Source organism: Aedes albopictus, chromosome 2 (genome assembly GCF_035046485.1).
Source record: "Aedes albopictus strain Foshan chromosome 2, AalbF5, whole genome shotgun sequence".
In the NCBI taxonomy this organism is placed as follows: domain Eukaryota; kingdom Metazoa; phylum Arthropoda; class Insecta; order Diptera; family Culicidae; genus Aedes; species Aedes albopictus.
This window is the reverse complement of record NC_085137.1, coordinates 284,008,446-284,025,362: the sequence shown is the minus strand read 5'-3', so window position 1 is coordinate 284,025,362 and position 16,917 is coordinate 284,008,446. Positions and strand designations below refer to the sequence as shown.

Genomic DNA, 16,917 nt, shown 5'->3' with positions numbered 1-16,917 from the left:
GTCCTCGAAAACTTTGAGTGCTTGCAGGTCCTCCTCGAGCATGGTCCATGTCTAGTGTCCGTAGAGGACCACCTGCCTTATAAGCGTTGTGTACATGGTGCATTTGGTGCGTGGGTGAATCTTTTTAGACCGCAGCTTCTTCTGGAGCCCGTAGTAGGCCCGACTTCCGCTGATGGTTCCGGGTCATTTGGCCGAACGCCATTTGGCCGAATGCTGTTTGGCCGAACGCCATTTGGCCGAAAGGGTCATTTGGCCGAATGCCGTTTGGCCGAATGCCGTTTGGCCGAAAAAGGTATGATGAACTTAAGTGATCATACCACTGTTTCCTATATCAGTATAACTCGAAAGAATAGCCTATGATTCAAAGAAGGAAAAATCTCTGACAAAAATATTCTAAGTTTCAACGCCAACTAATCTCTTGATGGTAAAACTAGAAAGAATAGCCTATGACTGAAAGAAGGAAATATTCATGATGATCATATTGGCAACTAGAATGTTATTCAGAGTTTGCCCACGCCTTCAAATCCTTTGGATAAAAATTCGGCCAAACGGCATTCGGCCAAACGACCCTTTCGGCCAAATAGCATTCGGAAAAACGGCGTTCGGCCAAACGACATTCGGCCAAACGACATTCGGCCAAATGGCCGGACACCCCGCTGATGATGCGCCTTCGAATTTCACGACTCACGTTGTTGTCAGCAATCAGTAGATAAGGATCCGAAGCAGACGAACTCCTTCACCACCTTGAAGCTATCCCCGTCTATCGTAACATTACTACACAGACGGATCCGGTTATGTTCGGTTCCGCCTACCCGCATGTACTTTGTTTTTGAGGTCCGACCTCTGCTGCTTCGTGTTCCAGGCGGGTGTACAGCTCTGCCACCGTTCCAAATGTTCTGGCGATAATGTCCATGCCGTCCGCAAAGCACACAAATTGACCGGATTTTGCGGAAATCGTTCCCCGGCTGTTGAGCCCGGCTCGCCGCATCACACCTTCCAAAGCGATGTTGAAGAGTAGGCATGAGACTCCATCGCTTTGTCGCAGTTCCCAGCGAGATTCGAATGAACTGGATAGTTGACCCGAAACTCTTACGCAGTTTTGCACACCGTCCATCGTTGCTTTGATAATCAGTGAGGTGGTTAATTCAGGTGAAAAAAATATTTTCAACACTTATTATTATTATTATTATTATTATTAGCTTTATTAGGGAGATTTTCAGCCCGAGGCTGGTTCATCTCCAAATGAATAGGAAAAATCTGGAGATGCCTTAAGGGGGTCAGCAGACTACAAGGTTTATAACGGAATCGATGAATATAAGTATACTTAATTCTACTTACATCTAGTTTCTGGTACGAGCCGTCTTTACAAAAGATAAACTGTCAGTTAATTACTAGCGGGGATGTCCAGAGCGTTTTCCATCTCGTATTCCAATTCTATAGCATTATTGATCGGTAAATTGCAAGTGGGAGTGATTTTTTCGAACGAGGCAGAGCCGGACCAACAACGGATGGCATCAAATCACCCATTGAAGGCCAGGATGCTCCGACGAGGCAAGAAGAAGGTTAGGGTAGTTTGGGATGGGGCTTACGACACCAGAATAAAATTCTCGGGCTGCCCATTCAACACTTACAAAGGCATCACACTAACTGATCAATGCTACCCCAAAAGTAAAATTTTTGGTTCTCTTGATTCATTATAATAAAATGATTTGCAGTAAAAGTTTTAACCACATGGACTAATGAAAACCATGGTCGTACTTATTTCAATGCATCAAGTTTAACCAAATCGGTTAATACTCAAAAATTAGGCACCAAATTCTGCGCAAAGTGATCAATTTCACTAGAAATCACGGTACCTCTAAGTGAATAAGTTTATTTAAATCCAGTACTATCAAATTGATATTGATTTATTATATTTAACCTTGGAATATTATGTCAGTGCAGTTATTACCAACCCCGGATTATAGGCTATTTTTTTCAAATACTTCAAAAATGCAGCTATAGGCTTCATAACTTCGAATTTTCTAAAACAAATTTTAAAAATTCGTTATTCACTGTTTTAGTGACAAAACATCATGAAAAACGTTCATGTTAAACGAATGTCGTGATTGTAGAACTGTGCACTGAAAATTAGATTTTTCGATATTTTCGATCAGCGAGGTCAGAGAAAATGTCTCTCGTAACATGTGAACCAGAGAGAGAATGTCAACTACAGAAGCATACAAATCCCATCGCACAAATGCCAGAGAAGAGATACTCACAGAAACAGCTGAAACGTCACAGCGAACGGGTGTTTCATAGTTTGTACGTGGTGCTCTGGGACAACATTATTATTGCCTTGTCGTCGGTCGAGCGCATCCCATTCAATCGCGGTCGCGGACTCTAAATAATCAGTGAATGCTATATTTATTCCCATTTTGGTGATAGCTATTTCGATCGGATTGCAATGATATAAGGATGTGTGAAACATAGTGACGACAGAGGGGTGACTCTAGTACAAGCAGTGCCTTACGGTGGTTGTGATTCCTATCAGCGTGTTGTGAGCAGGTGAGATTAGCGTTTCCGAGATTGAATAACATTCGTGCGACAGCCCGTCTTCCATAGCATGTTGCCTTGAAAGTGCACACACAGAGTATCATAACAGGGAAAGAATAGAATCGGATCGGGTTTGTTGTCAAACCGGTTTCCCATCAATTATTGGGAGTTTAATGCAGTGGGAAAACATTTCTACCATGAAACATCAGCCAAGAATGTCTGAAAGAATGAAGAGAATCGATACGGCTAACTGAGTGGTTTAAAAAATGTGGAGTAACTTTTTCCTATCAGCCAAACGTTACAAGAAATTGCTTATCTTATCATTTCGCGCCATTGCGATTAAGTAAAACAAACAGTAGCATATTGAGTCAACCTCACAAACTAGAGCAAACGCAAATTTATCCAAAAAAAATCAGAAATCTGTGTTTAAAAAAAATAATACAAAAAATCGGGAGCCTTACCTAACGAAGTAATTATAATTAAACATGATGGTTTAAGAATAAGCATTCCATTGAAATAAATAATAACGGAGAAAAGTTGTATGGTCAAATTACTAATAAAATAGCAACTTCACTTCAGAATGATGCTAACTAACTTGGAATGCAAGTTTAAATAAACGACTGAATATTATCATCTAATTATTTGCATTAAGAATTTTCCTACACGCCCGGCAGGTTGATCCATGGGAATTCTTTTGCTCCCCAATGTAAATTGACAACTTCCGTTTTTTTTGTTTGCTCGTGAAGTTTTCAGGTCATTTCTCTATCAACACATGGATACGCATGGTTGTTGAAGCCTATGCCATGTCATCCTGCCTCATGGCAAAATAGCATTTTGAATTACTTTTAAAATCGATAAAAATGCATGAGCTTAAAAAGTTATCAAACTGAATCAAATATTGATTCATTGCTATCAATAACTTTTATATAAGAGCGTTAAAAAGATAAATGATATCGTGTTCTGACAAATATTATACTTTTTATGATTCTATTTGTCAATCCTGTTCCTAAAATTTCAAGACATCTTTTGATTCGGTGGTATCAAAAGCTACAACCTGCAGAGGACCTATTTATGCATATCGCCGACGATTAGCTTGATCCCAGTTCATCAGTGTGAAAACTTTGTTCTTTAGCTATCACGCCAGGTCAACTCTCCATCTCTGCTAAATTAGCAACACAGTTAACATGATTTATATCGCAACACCCAGTTTAGCCATCTCATCTTCAGATTGTTTCGCATTTATTCACGCCATATTTTTGACGTTTCTGAATTCACTTCAGGCATGTGTGATAAATAAGTTCTAATTGATAAATCAACACAGCAAAAGATTAACTAACCTCGTACTGCAAATATCAAAAAAAAATAAGATAATGATACACGATCGAAGCAGTAATTGATCGATCACGATATTGCTACATCATGCATTATTCTGTGGACCATAAACTAAGAAACTCCCACCGAATCCATGGAGAAAAACATCAGACATCGATAAAATGTTACAGGTGTATTGGATACATTGAATCTTAACAATCTTTTAAAATGTGTAAACTTTCACTTATTTTTGGAACAACATAAACACGATCAACCTATTAAACCCCAACTATTTTCAGAGGTTTTTCAGGCGTAAATCTTAATTGAATAGAATCATAGGTACTCCTACATATAGGGTATTGGTTCCCTTCTTAAGCATGTGGCTCCCATTTTCATCCTACGAAAAACAAAGGATTGAAGCGCTGTTTGTTTTGTTTCTTATTTTTGTATTTTTTGTTAGAAGTGAGCACCCATGAAAACAAAAAGAACGGAATCAATCGGTGCCGTAATCGCTTGTTTTCGAATAGGATGAATATGGGAGCGTGAGATTACTGATGGAACACATACCCTATATGTTACTAATTTTCAAAGCTTGTTGACCCGAACAGGTAACAACGTTTAGTGTTGATACTTCTGTGAGTACAATGATTATACGTGATACTATACGTTCAAAATTAAAAGAAAACCATATAACAACGAGTAGAAAATGGTTTTCAAAAATACAAACAGTATATTATTAGTACATAATACATCTATATTATGGATTCGATAGTGTGAAAAGAACAAAAGTCATCAACAACTAATTGTACGCCCTTACTGTGCAACCACAACAAGAACACCGTGCCGGTAAACAAACGTGTGAAATGGGTTACGCTCATTACACATGCAACGCATTATGACATAATACTCCCAACGCTAGCATGCACTAGAATTAGCATACACATAAAAATAAAGTAAACAAAATCAATGCTAATTTGTCCCTTCTTCTTCCTTTTCAGATATTCGTTTCACCTGTTCGATTGTGATATGCACTACCGATGCTTTCTGCATGACTCATCGGTATTCTATGTTGTGCGGCAGTTGAGTTTTTTTATCGTATGGAATTTACAATCATCTTCGTCACTGTGAAAACGAAGCATTTAAGATTGTATGACTAATAGTCGCCTCAGAGCCACGTTTCTGAGTCACACGCGTTGCTGAAATCAAAACGGTGTAGCAAAATTTTATCTGCAATTGTGTGTGGAGAGGTGTATCGTGTGTCATTATCTCGAGTGTGCATTGTGAACGGAATACGGAAATTATAGTGTGTGGCTCTTCGGAGTTTGATAAGCTTGAGGTATTCGTACATCTATAAATGAGTGTTCCCGGGGTAGCGCCATCCGAAGTGACACCATTGAAAAGAAACGTGCAGACGCAACTCATCGGTGGAAATCATCAGCCGCAATCAGTGATAGTGCATGCTGGTAGCAATAGCACCGGCAGCAGCAGTAGCAACAGTGGGGCCTCGAACCCTAGCAGTGAAGTGCCAATCATTGGAAGCGGTCAAAGCGAAGACATGGATGACACCAAACGAATATTGATTCGAGTTGGAATTGACTTCGTCATTTTGTGCTTTGGTAAGTATGACCCATGTACCATCTTTATCTAGAAGTAGAGTAATCAATCATGCACTGAACTAGTCAAATGAATATCGTTCGGGGAACCTTTAGGGAATTAATTTAAACTGTTTAGGACAATTTTGAATAATTGTAACAGAACATATTTTTTTTTGCTAGGTTTCTAGCTGCACTCTGAGTAGAGTTGAAACCTCTACACTAGACCTGAAGATAGAAAAGAGTACGTAATCTTTCAGAAGCAGTTTGCCAGCCGTACGCGGAAAATGATATCCATTAAGACACTGTTGCAACTGACTCAGAAAAATACGGTAGAAGATTGGAAAGTTTTCAATTGGTCAGTCAGTCAGGATTTGCCTATGTAGTGTTATGGTCACACGGTTTGTGTTTGTCTCCTTGTTTGATTTTGTGATATGGTTAAATATGTTTTTCTCCTCGTTAAGTCAGTTGTCGTATGTTGTTTTTTTTTATCGAATCAATCGAACCCTGTATGTTAAAATATAGTCGATCCTGTGTCAAATTGTTTTCTTGATTTCGCTAATCGTTTTCTACTTGTGTTCATCTCTTGTGTCCTTAAATTGTCATCGGTCCAAAATCCACAGAAACATGTAACTGAACTACTGAACATCTAAGAGATAATCAAAAATACGCCAAGTTCGTCAGTTGATTGGAATAAAATTTTAAAATAATAAAGATTTCATGTCAACTTTCATCCCGCTACAAATACTATTAAAAATATTCAAATTCGTTCAATTGTCCTATCAGTCCTACCTAGATCAACCATGTCATTTTCTCAAGCGTAGCCTAGAAATGTCAACCTAGTCATACACAAGTAACGTTGTTCAGTTAATATAAAGCAGTCAGTTTTTGTCCAAAATGTCACGTCGAACGCATTGACGTCAACAATGCTTTTAAGTGTTCCCACGTTAGCTTTGAATCTATCAGCACAATTAAGTGCTGCAAATCTCCTTCCCACTATTGATTCTTCGGTCGATTTTTATTGCTTTATTTAAAGAAAATATGACCAACTAACATTGTAAAAATTCGAAAAAGCGACTATGACATTAATAAATTACTATGTAATAAAAATCAACCGAGAAACGTGGGAAATAGAGCCCAAACAACATTTTGAAGTCAGATGGCTGTAAAAGGTTCCAAAACCTGTCACAAATCCTATAATACTTTTATTAGGATTTGTAACGATCATCAAAACCTTCTCAAATCCAACCGACTTGGAACTATTGCTTGGGAATAGACTCTACTGAGCCCCGGCGGTTCCTCCTGTTTATCGAGCATGTCTGATGCATATGATCAGCCATACTCCATCTGCAGCAGCCGGTTCGTGATGAACCGTTGGAGGCGCATTAAAGTGTTAAAAAGGTGATATGTTTCACTAAAGAACACATTACAATAATCAAAATGAAACTCCTTCACTTTAATACCGTCAACCCCTGCGAACTTGGCCAGGGGTAACAGAACCAGGCCCGGATTTAAGGGGGGGCAATGGGGGCAAGTGCCCCGGGCCCCCCGGTTAAGGGGCCCCCCAAGAATCCTGAAGCACTATATATTTTCTTCAACAAAACCATATAAATGCACTTCAATAGAAGATTAAATTTTATACATTTCCTAAAGTAGATACAGTTGGGTTCTTTAACCCTTTATAAGGCAGTGGCAACTATATTGCCACCTACTGCTTGTATTTTTTTCTGTTTTATAACGATATATTTCAAACTTTTTTTTTTGTTTACGCAAAATTGGGATTACTAACAACGCCTGGTATTTTTTTAGTACCAAACAATGCTTAAACAACAATTTGGGAGCCATTTGTAGTCTCAAAAATGGCTAAATTTGACCGCGTGAAGAAAATTAGCTCAAACTTATTGTAAAATTATAGATTTTGTAAATATTTTAAGAAATAATCAAATTATGGGTTGACATGAGCTTAACTACACAGTTTATATTATGGGTTAAGCCCTGATCCCCTCTAAAATCTCTTTACCGGCTTTTTGTCGAAGTCAAAAGAAGAAAAGTACCCCAAACGGGCAGTGGCAAGTATATTGCCACCAGCGCTGGTGGCCTAAACGGGCAGTGGCAACTATATTGCCACCTCAAAAGCTCAATGTTGGGGTAAACGGGCAGTGGCAACTATATTGCCACCAGCGTTTTTGGGCTTAACGGGCAGTGGCAACTATATTGCCACCTAGATTTTTGAGAGTTTCTTGCAAACAAAAATTGTTTTGTACATGTAATCATGTATATAATCATTTCCATAATAGTATGCGTTGACAACTCTTCTAGTTTTCTCTGCCTTATAAAGGGTTAAGGATATCCAGATTATTTCATTGTCTAAACTTTTACATAAAAATGCAAACTTTCATATTTTTTATAATTTTACATCATAACCTTAAGTTTCATAATGTTTGGTGCAAAAATATTTCGCTCATTCAATTAAGTAAAAAAAAAAACTACATTTTATTTGCTAAACAATTCAACTGCAAAATTGAAGTGTATTTTCCAGAATGACTATTTTGAGGGGCCGGATTCAAATCTAGATAGATATAAAAGTATTCAATAATCATGAAGAATTAAGCTTTTTTTTATTAAATTTTGTCATAGGCGAGTTTCTATAAAACCCCTTGGAAGTTCTAGTTAAATTCAACAGTAAAACATTTTTGGAACTTCAAAATACAACAAAACAACATCTCTTACAAACAACTACTTAATACCCATCTGTGTCACTTCGTTGAGGACAGATATACCGCATTTAGTTCACCACTTGATTGCGCACTGAGTCTTCATAAGTGCGAAAACGTAAATAAAAGTGCGCGATTGCATCAAATCAAATTGATGTCTTCGGCGCACTAATTCTTCAATGTATGCTGAATAAGTGCTCTGAAGACACTGAGTCGATTGGATGCAATCGCGCACTTTTATTTGCGTTTTCGCACTCTTGAAAACTAGTGTGATAGTCCAGTGGTCAACTAAATGCGCTATATTATGGAAAAAAGAAGATAATGATTCCTGGAGATGTTCGGGAAAATCGGGGCAGTTTTGGAAACTTACTTATTAAGAACATCTCGAAAAATATTTTTAGTGTTATTTCTACAGTTGCCCGCTAGGGTCCTTTGTTAGAAAACAAAACAGTTTTTTTTATTCTTAATCACTTAACCTAATTTACAGCTCTATTGTCCACTTGGGCACTACGTGAGCGATTACAATTGACAGCTGCACTTACACTTTGTACAGCGCCTAGGGTAACCAATATAATTTGGACCCCCATATATTTTGGACCCCCTGGGTCGTATTATCACAACTTACACCGATTTAAGGATGAGATGACGGAAATTTTTAGAATCATTCGCTAAATAAGATTGCTCTGCACGGGCAGCAATCATTTCCTTACTGGAAATATCCTTATTTGCCTTGAAATCAATTTTTACCAATCTCATCATCTGCGCGAGTGTCGCATCATGTTTACAAAAAAAGATTGCGGTGCTGAGGAAACTTGCAGATGTAAACAAAAACGTTTATCATTCTAGCGCATTAAATGCGCAAAGTTAGTCTAATCAGCCTTTGTCAATCAAATAATTAGGATGTGATCCAGCATATTCAAGCGGTAAATTCTTCCAAAATAGTTTCAAACGAATTTAAACACCGGGTGTCCAAAATATATACTGAACAGGGTCCAAAATATATTGGGGTGTCCAAAACAGTGAAAACTGATGCTTCAAAAATCAGTTATTTTCATCATATTTTCAGTCAGAAAGGACCTTGTGGGTATTTTTAACGGCCAATGGAGGCTTTTACAAACATACCAACATCATCATTACGTGTAAATACCGTCTGAATCTGTTTGATTTTCACTTAAATTCAAAATAATGTCCTCTAGGGGTCCAAAATTCAACCGTTACCCTAGATGTGTTCTAATCTATTCTTCTATATCGAGTTGCCTTCGTGCTTCTTTCACTGTTCTACTCTATGCATGGTAGAATGAAGAGCACGAGGATGTGTGGCTGTTTGTTGTTCCTTTTCCAGTCCGATTGGGGGTCCATTATGAGTAGCAGTTCGCCGATGTCCAGGTATCCGGGTCCGTTTGAGCCGTAGGCTCAGAAGAGGGTCAATGTCAGCTGCTCTCGGTGAGAAGAGTAACTGACGAAAAATTGCAAGTTCCGGGGATGGGAATCAAACCCATGACCATCCGCATATGAAGCGAACGTGTGACCAACTACGCCACGGGCCCCGGCATCAAAACAGTTGTGTGTCATAGTTTTCAAAACCACAAAAAATCATCAAAAAACGAGAACAAAACGATGATGATGACCCTGGGCTTGTTAGTGGAATACCTGTATGTACATGTACAGAAAATCGTGTTAAGTACTGTTCCTTTTAATTCCACTAAGAATTTGCATTCTTTGACAGATGCGATAGGATGTAAATTCTTAGTGGAATTAAAAGGAACAGTACTTAACACGATTTACTTTATACTTTTATACAAAACATTGAAGAGAAATCGTTAATGTACAATTTTATTCAAAATCTTTATTTTGGGGGCCCACTTCATAGAGTTTGCCCCGGGCCCCCCGAAGCCTAAATCCGGCACTGAACAGAACATATTTATAACCTTATTTATTGTATATACGATACTGTTCAAACGCGTGTGTTTGCTCTTAAATGACAGACCACAATTTCCACAGTTTATTAATCAAAAGCTTTTATTTCATTTGTACATCGCATAGAAAACAAGCAGTTTGCCTACCATAGCTGTAGAAATATCTATTAATGCATAAGGCCGAAACACTACATGACTTCTATTAAGAAACCCATCAGAATTTCACTATAAACTACCATACAAACATCCCTGAAACACATTGTTCCTTCAGGAAATATTCAGGCACACTATTCCACTCTGAATATCTTCAGTTCGTCAAAATTCTCTGGGCTAGTTCGGCTGCAAACTCCAAAACTAATCTCTGCAGGATCACTGAATATGTCTCCGGATATTCAAGGGAATGCTTCCTTAGCAATTCTATTAGACATGCATTCAGTTTCGCTTCTCAGTTACTCATTTTTCTATGATGAGTACCCCTTGGGATACATAGGGCCATCGACAAATATCTCCACCCTTCGGATAGCTGATGCAATCTCCTGCAGTGATGCGGTCTCGAAGTTTATGCGGGTGATACACCACTCCCTAATCGAATCCAGGCGATATCATGGTTGTTTGAACGACGAAACCTGAAAAAGTATATCGAATTGCTCAAACCAACGTTTTAGCTAGGTCCGTTATGTCGGTGAACAACTGCCCAGTAGCGTCTTTCACTGACATCCTCGGATTCATCCTTGTTCCACGCAGGTGTCGTGAGATATGGTATAGGAGACGGATTTCACCAGTTGTGGTGGCGATCTATCCTTCGTCAACCAGGGTAGTCACCCACGCTCGCTTGATGCCCCATCTGTAGCAGATTTTCTAGAGTCGCATACCGTTGATGAGGCTCGTATTTGGCTGCTCTGGTTCTTACCTGCTCTTTCATGACCTCTGCTTCTCCGCGCTCCTTAATCTTGCACCAGCATTAGTGATCCACTTTTTTTGCTGAGTGCGCAGCTCACCTCTTCGAAGTTGTCAACTTCAGGAACATCCGCTATTCGAATTCCAACCTCGTCAACAAACGGTCTTTGGTCTTTTCACAACTGGATCTTCTAGTCAACGTGTTTTGAATCGTCGTCCGAGTCCTTTCATCTGATTCCGGCTGATGCGAAAGAACAAGCACCCAATCACCATGTCGTTGTTGACCAAAAACTATGCAAACAGCTCACCGTTTGCGCTCATTTCTCCCAAGACCATGACGTCTCTCTTTCTTCGTCCGTGTTGTCGGAGTCGATCTTCGCGTTGAAGTCGCCTAAGCAAATCCTGGTGTTGCCCTTTGAACTTTATCCACGACAGCATTCACTAAATATGTTTTCCTTGGCCTGTAGCTCGGCATCATTTGTCGGTATGTAGCTTTCTGAACTTTCGTGTTCTGAATTTGACGGTATGATGATTTTTTTCATTTATTGTCTCCCACTTGATAAGTGCCGTCTATGCTTAGGCGAAAAGTAGAAAACCAATTCCTCGGTGTCGTGGAGCGTTGTCGCCTCAAATACCGAAATAAAACAATACCTGACCTGACGGTAAGCGTGTGTTCTGTAACCGGACTCCACTAAGTCCCAGAATGTCCATGTCTAAAGTTGATGCCTTTAAGGACAAGGTGTTTGAAGTACCGTGGATTCACAGTTATGGATCACACACGGTTACGGATCAATTCGATGTTTACGGCCAAATGTCGCCTCACTGCACAGCATGACATAACATAGCAAATAGCATAGTCTTCATAGCATAAACACTATACTATGCCACTCCATGCGATGCTAAGCTGCAACATACGATCGTAAACATCGAATTGATCCGTAACCGTGTGTGATCCATAACTGTGTATCCATGGTACATAGCTCCAATTTTCTCGAGCACAAACCTAGAGTACCGTCAAACGTATCTGGCTGAAAATGTAACTTGATGCTTGCTTCCGTACTGTAAACATTTAGTTACATTTTCAGCCAGATCCGTTTGACGGTACTCTAGATTTGTGCTCGAGAGAATGTGTGCTGTGTACTCCAAATACCTGGTCCTTAAGTTGATGCCGTTCAATCAGTTCATGACATTTCCCAGTTAATTGCTTGAACGGTTTGTTGAGATTCTGGAGAGTAGGCCTACAACTAAGCTCTCCTATCCACCATGATGGATCCGTCAGCTTAGGTATAGCTGCTTCCGGTGGGGGAGCATTTTATATTCAGCCACTGGATGCCAGTACAGACGCTGGTTGTGCCGCATCTTCTTGGTGAAGAACAGATGCTCGATTAGGCTCACTTCTATCACACCCCCCCCTTTCTTCGTCACAGAGCATACGATCAAAGTTCCCACCGGGATTGTTTACACGACTTTTTCAAAGGTTGTTCCCATGTGCCGGCTGGTGTCACAGGAATGTAGGGATAGTTATTGGGAAAATGCTAATGACATCAATGGGATCTGCATTAGCAATACCTAGCCTTTACCGTGCCTGCGATATACAGAAACCAATATTTATTGAAGTATTACGTATCTATTTCGTATTGTAATTAACGATTTTCAACCGAATACATGGGTTTCATAGTTTCGGACTATTTTAGAGAAATCATAATATGTTGTGGTCGGTTGAAAATTGTTGGTGGTACAGATCTAAATTTCACAATGGATTTTTAGGTTAGATTTTTAGGGTGTACCTAGTTGTCGCCAAATGCATGAGAAGGAAAACTGCCATTACTGTATTTCTCAGAAAGCGTGTTTGCTAAACAATCCATGATAGAAAAGATAAGACATACCCTCTAGGTTTCCATAAACACTTTCGAATCGCAGTTTGTCGCAATGACACGAGGGGATTACATTATCAAAGGCAAATATATATGTAGTAAACGCTCCATCAGAGTTATTATTGGGCCAATGTTTTCTTGTTATTCTATTATCGAATCTCTACTTTGGTAAATTTCGTAAAATCAAAAATAAGAGAAATAAAGTTTGGCACTTATTATTATCATCGCAGCACCAAATCGAAGTCGCGACTCGTGCGACATGCGAAGTTACAGATGCGAAGTGAATTTGAACCAATTATTGGCATTGTGCATCATTTTGCTAATTATAAGCTACAATATGCACTCATTCAAATCGAGTTGCGACACATAAAAGTGGGTAAAAACTCAATTTTCGCTTCAGATTTCAACCAAAAGCATAATACTATTAAAAACCGAGAAGTCTTTTGTATTTTCATGACTAGAAAGATCATGTCAGCTCAAAAGGAAAAATATGGTATAATTCTGATAAAGCTTTGTATTTCAAATGTACAGTTGAACAATATACCTAAGCTCAAGGATGGAAAATGGTGAAGATTGCAGCTGAGCAGACACAAACGAAAAAAAAAACCAGTCGTGAACAACAGGTGCCCGAGAATTGGTGATTTTATGTTGCATGAAGAAGAAGAATGATGGCGTTTTGAAAAAATCCTATCCCTATAACACAGGGGAAGATTTTAAAATGCCTCTATAAAATCTAAAACAAAATCTAATTAAAAACGGTTTGATGTTAGACTTTGGACGGACTACATATTGAACGTATAAATTTAAATATACCATTTTTTTCTTGATAAGCTACTTAATTTGTAGTTCGTTCAAAGTCTAACACCGTACATCAAATCGTTTTTAATTAGATATTGTTTTAGATTTTATAGAAGCAGTTTAAAAACTACCCCTGTGTTATAGGGATAGGATTTTTTTAAAACACCATCGTTCTTCTTCTTCTTCGTCTTCTTCTTCTTCTTCTTCTTCTTCATGCAACATCAAATCATCAATACTCGCATTTCGTTTTTTGTGAGTAAGCAATGCTTGCACACACTCACCTGTGATTCATGAAGCAGCTCTGAGCTTTTCTCAGTTTAACACTTAAACTACCGAGAGGGTGAAAACTCTCGCGAACTACCAAGGGTCCAAAAAAAGTCGGAAGTCCAACTTTGACAAGGCATTTCTCGGCCGTTTTTCAACCGATTTCAAAACTTTTTTTTTTCGATGGAACCGGACAGGTTTTAAGAATAGCGTCCATCTTAAATATTTCAAAATAGATGCGTCTACCCAAAGTTATTAAGCAAAAGGCACTTCCTACTTTTTTTGAGAACGCATTTTTTGCACACTTTGATCAATAAAATAAAATTTAAAGCGATGACACATGGTTTTTTCGACCTTTATGGCTTTTTTTTTGTGTAAAAATGTGATATATTTGTACATTTTTTTTGATAAAACAAAATATTAGTGTAATGTTAACTTCAAATCTTATCAAAATCATGTGCAGTACATTCTATTGGAAATTTAGGGCCAAAAAACTACATGTTATGGCTTTAAATTTTGGTTTGTTGACTATTTTGTATGAAATTTATTATATTTTTGTTACTTTTTGAGTAAAATAAATTAAGAGTGTCATAAAAACGTGACTATTGTTCATCAAATATGTCCTGAACTCTTTCACGGATAATTTCAAGGCAAAAAACTGCAATGCATTGTAAGCCATTTTTATTTGTTAACCACTTTATGTGTGAGAAATGTGGTACTTTCGATGGTTTTTGAGTAAATCAAAATATGAGTGCAATGAAAACATCACTATTATGCTTCAAGTATGTCCCCCAAACTACTAAGAATAAATCAAGGCTAAAAAACTACAAGTTATCGTTTTAATTTTAGTTTTGTTGACAACTTTGTGTAAACAATATAGAATTTTCGCAGTTCTTCGGGTAAAACAAAATAAGAGTGTAGTCAAAACATTTTTATTGTTAATCAAAAATGTCCAGTACAATCCTACGAACAATTTAAGACCAAAAAAACTGTATGTCATCGCTTTGAATTTTGATTTATTGCTTATTTTATGTGAAAAATAGGGTATTTCAGCAGTTTTTTCAGTGAATTAAAATATTAGTGTACTGTAAAATCACTTATTTTGCAAAAACATGTTCACTCTGGCTGTACGCATGATTTAGGGTCGAAAAACCATATGTTATCGCTTTAAATTTTATTTTTTTGATCTAAGTGTGCAAAAAACGCGTTCTCAAAAAAACTAGGAAGTGCCTTTTGCTTAATAACTTTAGGTAGACGCATCTATTTTAAAATCTTAAAGATGGACGCTATTCTTGAAACCTGTCCGGTTCCATCGCAAAAAAAGTTTTGAAATCGGTTGAAAAACGGCCGAGAAATGCCTTGTCAAAGTTGGACTTCCGACTTTTTTTGGACCCTTGGTAGTTTAGGAGTTAATGAAAATTAGGTGGCGCTGTAAATGTTCAATAATCATACCCTTTGGTATTATTGTAGGTGACTATATGTCAAAGAACTTTGTCGAAGACCGCAAAGTGATCCGACGTATGTGAAAGAAGTTGTACTTTAGGCAAAGTAAGGCGAAATATTGAGATTTCCCCGACTAGAAGATTCTAACAAAAATATAACATTATCATAACAAACCCTGATATTAATAACTCATTGTGATATAATCAAGTTTTAATATCTTTGGGGTTTAAAACATTATTTCTCAATCATATCATATTATGTTATAAATGTTGTTTAATAACTCATTGTGAAAAAAAATATTTTCAATTACTAGACAATCAGAAAATCATTTTGTACAATTGTATCAAAATATGATAGGAACTAATTTTCTTGAAGCTAAAACTTATATCATATTTTGTTATAATATTGATCAGATCATAACAAAATAGGTTATTATTTTGATTAGACCGGTGTACTTTTTGTTACAATTTTAGTTATTTTAACATCATCCTGCACCTAGTTTGTAACATAATAAGTTATAGAAAATTTTTATAACATCATAACACAATGTGTTATAAACTTGATAGATTTTTCTAGTCGGGTCATTATTGATATTATTCCTTTACATGTACTGGAAAAACAACAATAATGTTTTGCCTCACTTTACCTAGGGTTTAACTTTTTACACAGACGACGGATCACTTTGTGGTCTTCGACAAAGTTCTTTGGTATATAGTCACCTACATTAATACCAAAGGGTTTGATTATTGAAAGCTTACAGCGTCACTTAGTGGCAAAAATCGAAAACTTAAGATTTCTGCATACATTTGGCCAGGTTTTCCCATACAAACATTAAGCTTGTTGAGCGCCTCCTTAGGCTTAATAGATTTTGAAACGTAGATTCTGGAAGTCAAAAGCAACTGATTCAGGACTTTTTTTCGAAATGTTTGTTTTTCATATTAGTGTGGGCCGCCCTATGAACACATAACAGTTCTAACAAAAGAATACGTTTATGCTCCATCAAGTACATGTTTGATGCACTCATTGTCTAATATGTAACAATTACCCTGTTCAAGTGAAGACAACTTGTCCTATGCATGTCAATTTGCCAACTTGTAGCTAATGCTGTTTATGCCAAGTACTTTTTCCCCAACAGATGGTATGAACGTTAGACAATTATCCATACGACTCAAACGGTTAACCAAACCAGGCCACACAACCGAAATCACCCTGATTGATGATATGTTTACCTTACACTAATCTGAACTAGTTGGTTGGTCATTAGGCCGTCCCTTATTTTGCAAAAATTAGAAATATATAAGTTCGTTTGTGGAAAATGATCGTTTTAGCTAAGAAATGATCGTGTCAAAATTTGAAGTCCGTATCTCAAGGCTAAGTGGTCCCTCAAGGGGCCTAAAGTTGTCAAAAATTGTGTGGGACCGAAAAAACATGAAATTTTTATCGACATAAAAATATGCTATTCTACTGAAACCGGTGATTTTAGGACCCTTTTGGACCGAAAATGTGCTTAGATTTGCGATATCTCTACTCGTTTCCGAGTTATTGACAGAAAACAACCGAAAAATCAGCAATT

The 16,917-nt window shown here is 37.7% G+C and overlaps 1 protein-coding gene across 1 annotated transcript in view; it reads left to right on the top strand.

Moving 5' to 3' along the window:
* The first annotated feature begins 2,260 nt into the window (after positions 1–2,260).
* Positions 2,261–16,917, top strand: part of LOC115266598 (putative phosphatidate phosphatase) — a 41,852-nt gene continuing 27,195 nt past the window's right edge. The window contains exons 1-2 of the mRNA XM_029873041.2: positions 2,261–2,547; positions 4,845–5,462. Of these exons, the coding sequence (XP_029728901.2) occupies positions 5,201–5,462 (262 nt within the window). The 5' untranslated portion in view covers positions 2,261–2,547; positions 4,845–5,200. The remainder of the gene's footprint in view (positions 2,548–4,844; positions 5,463–16,917) is intronic.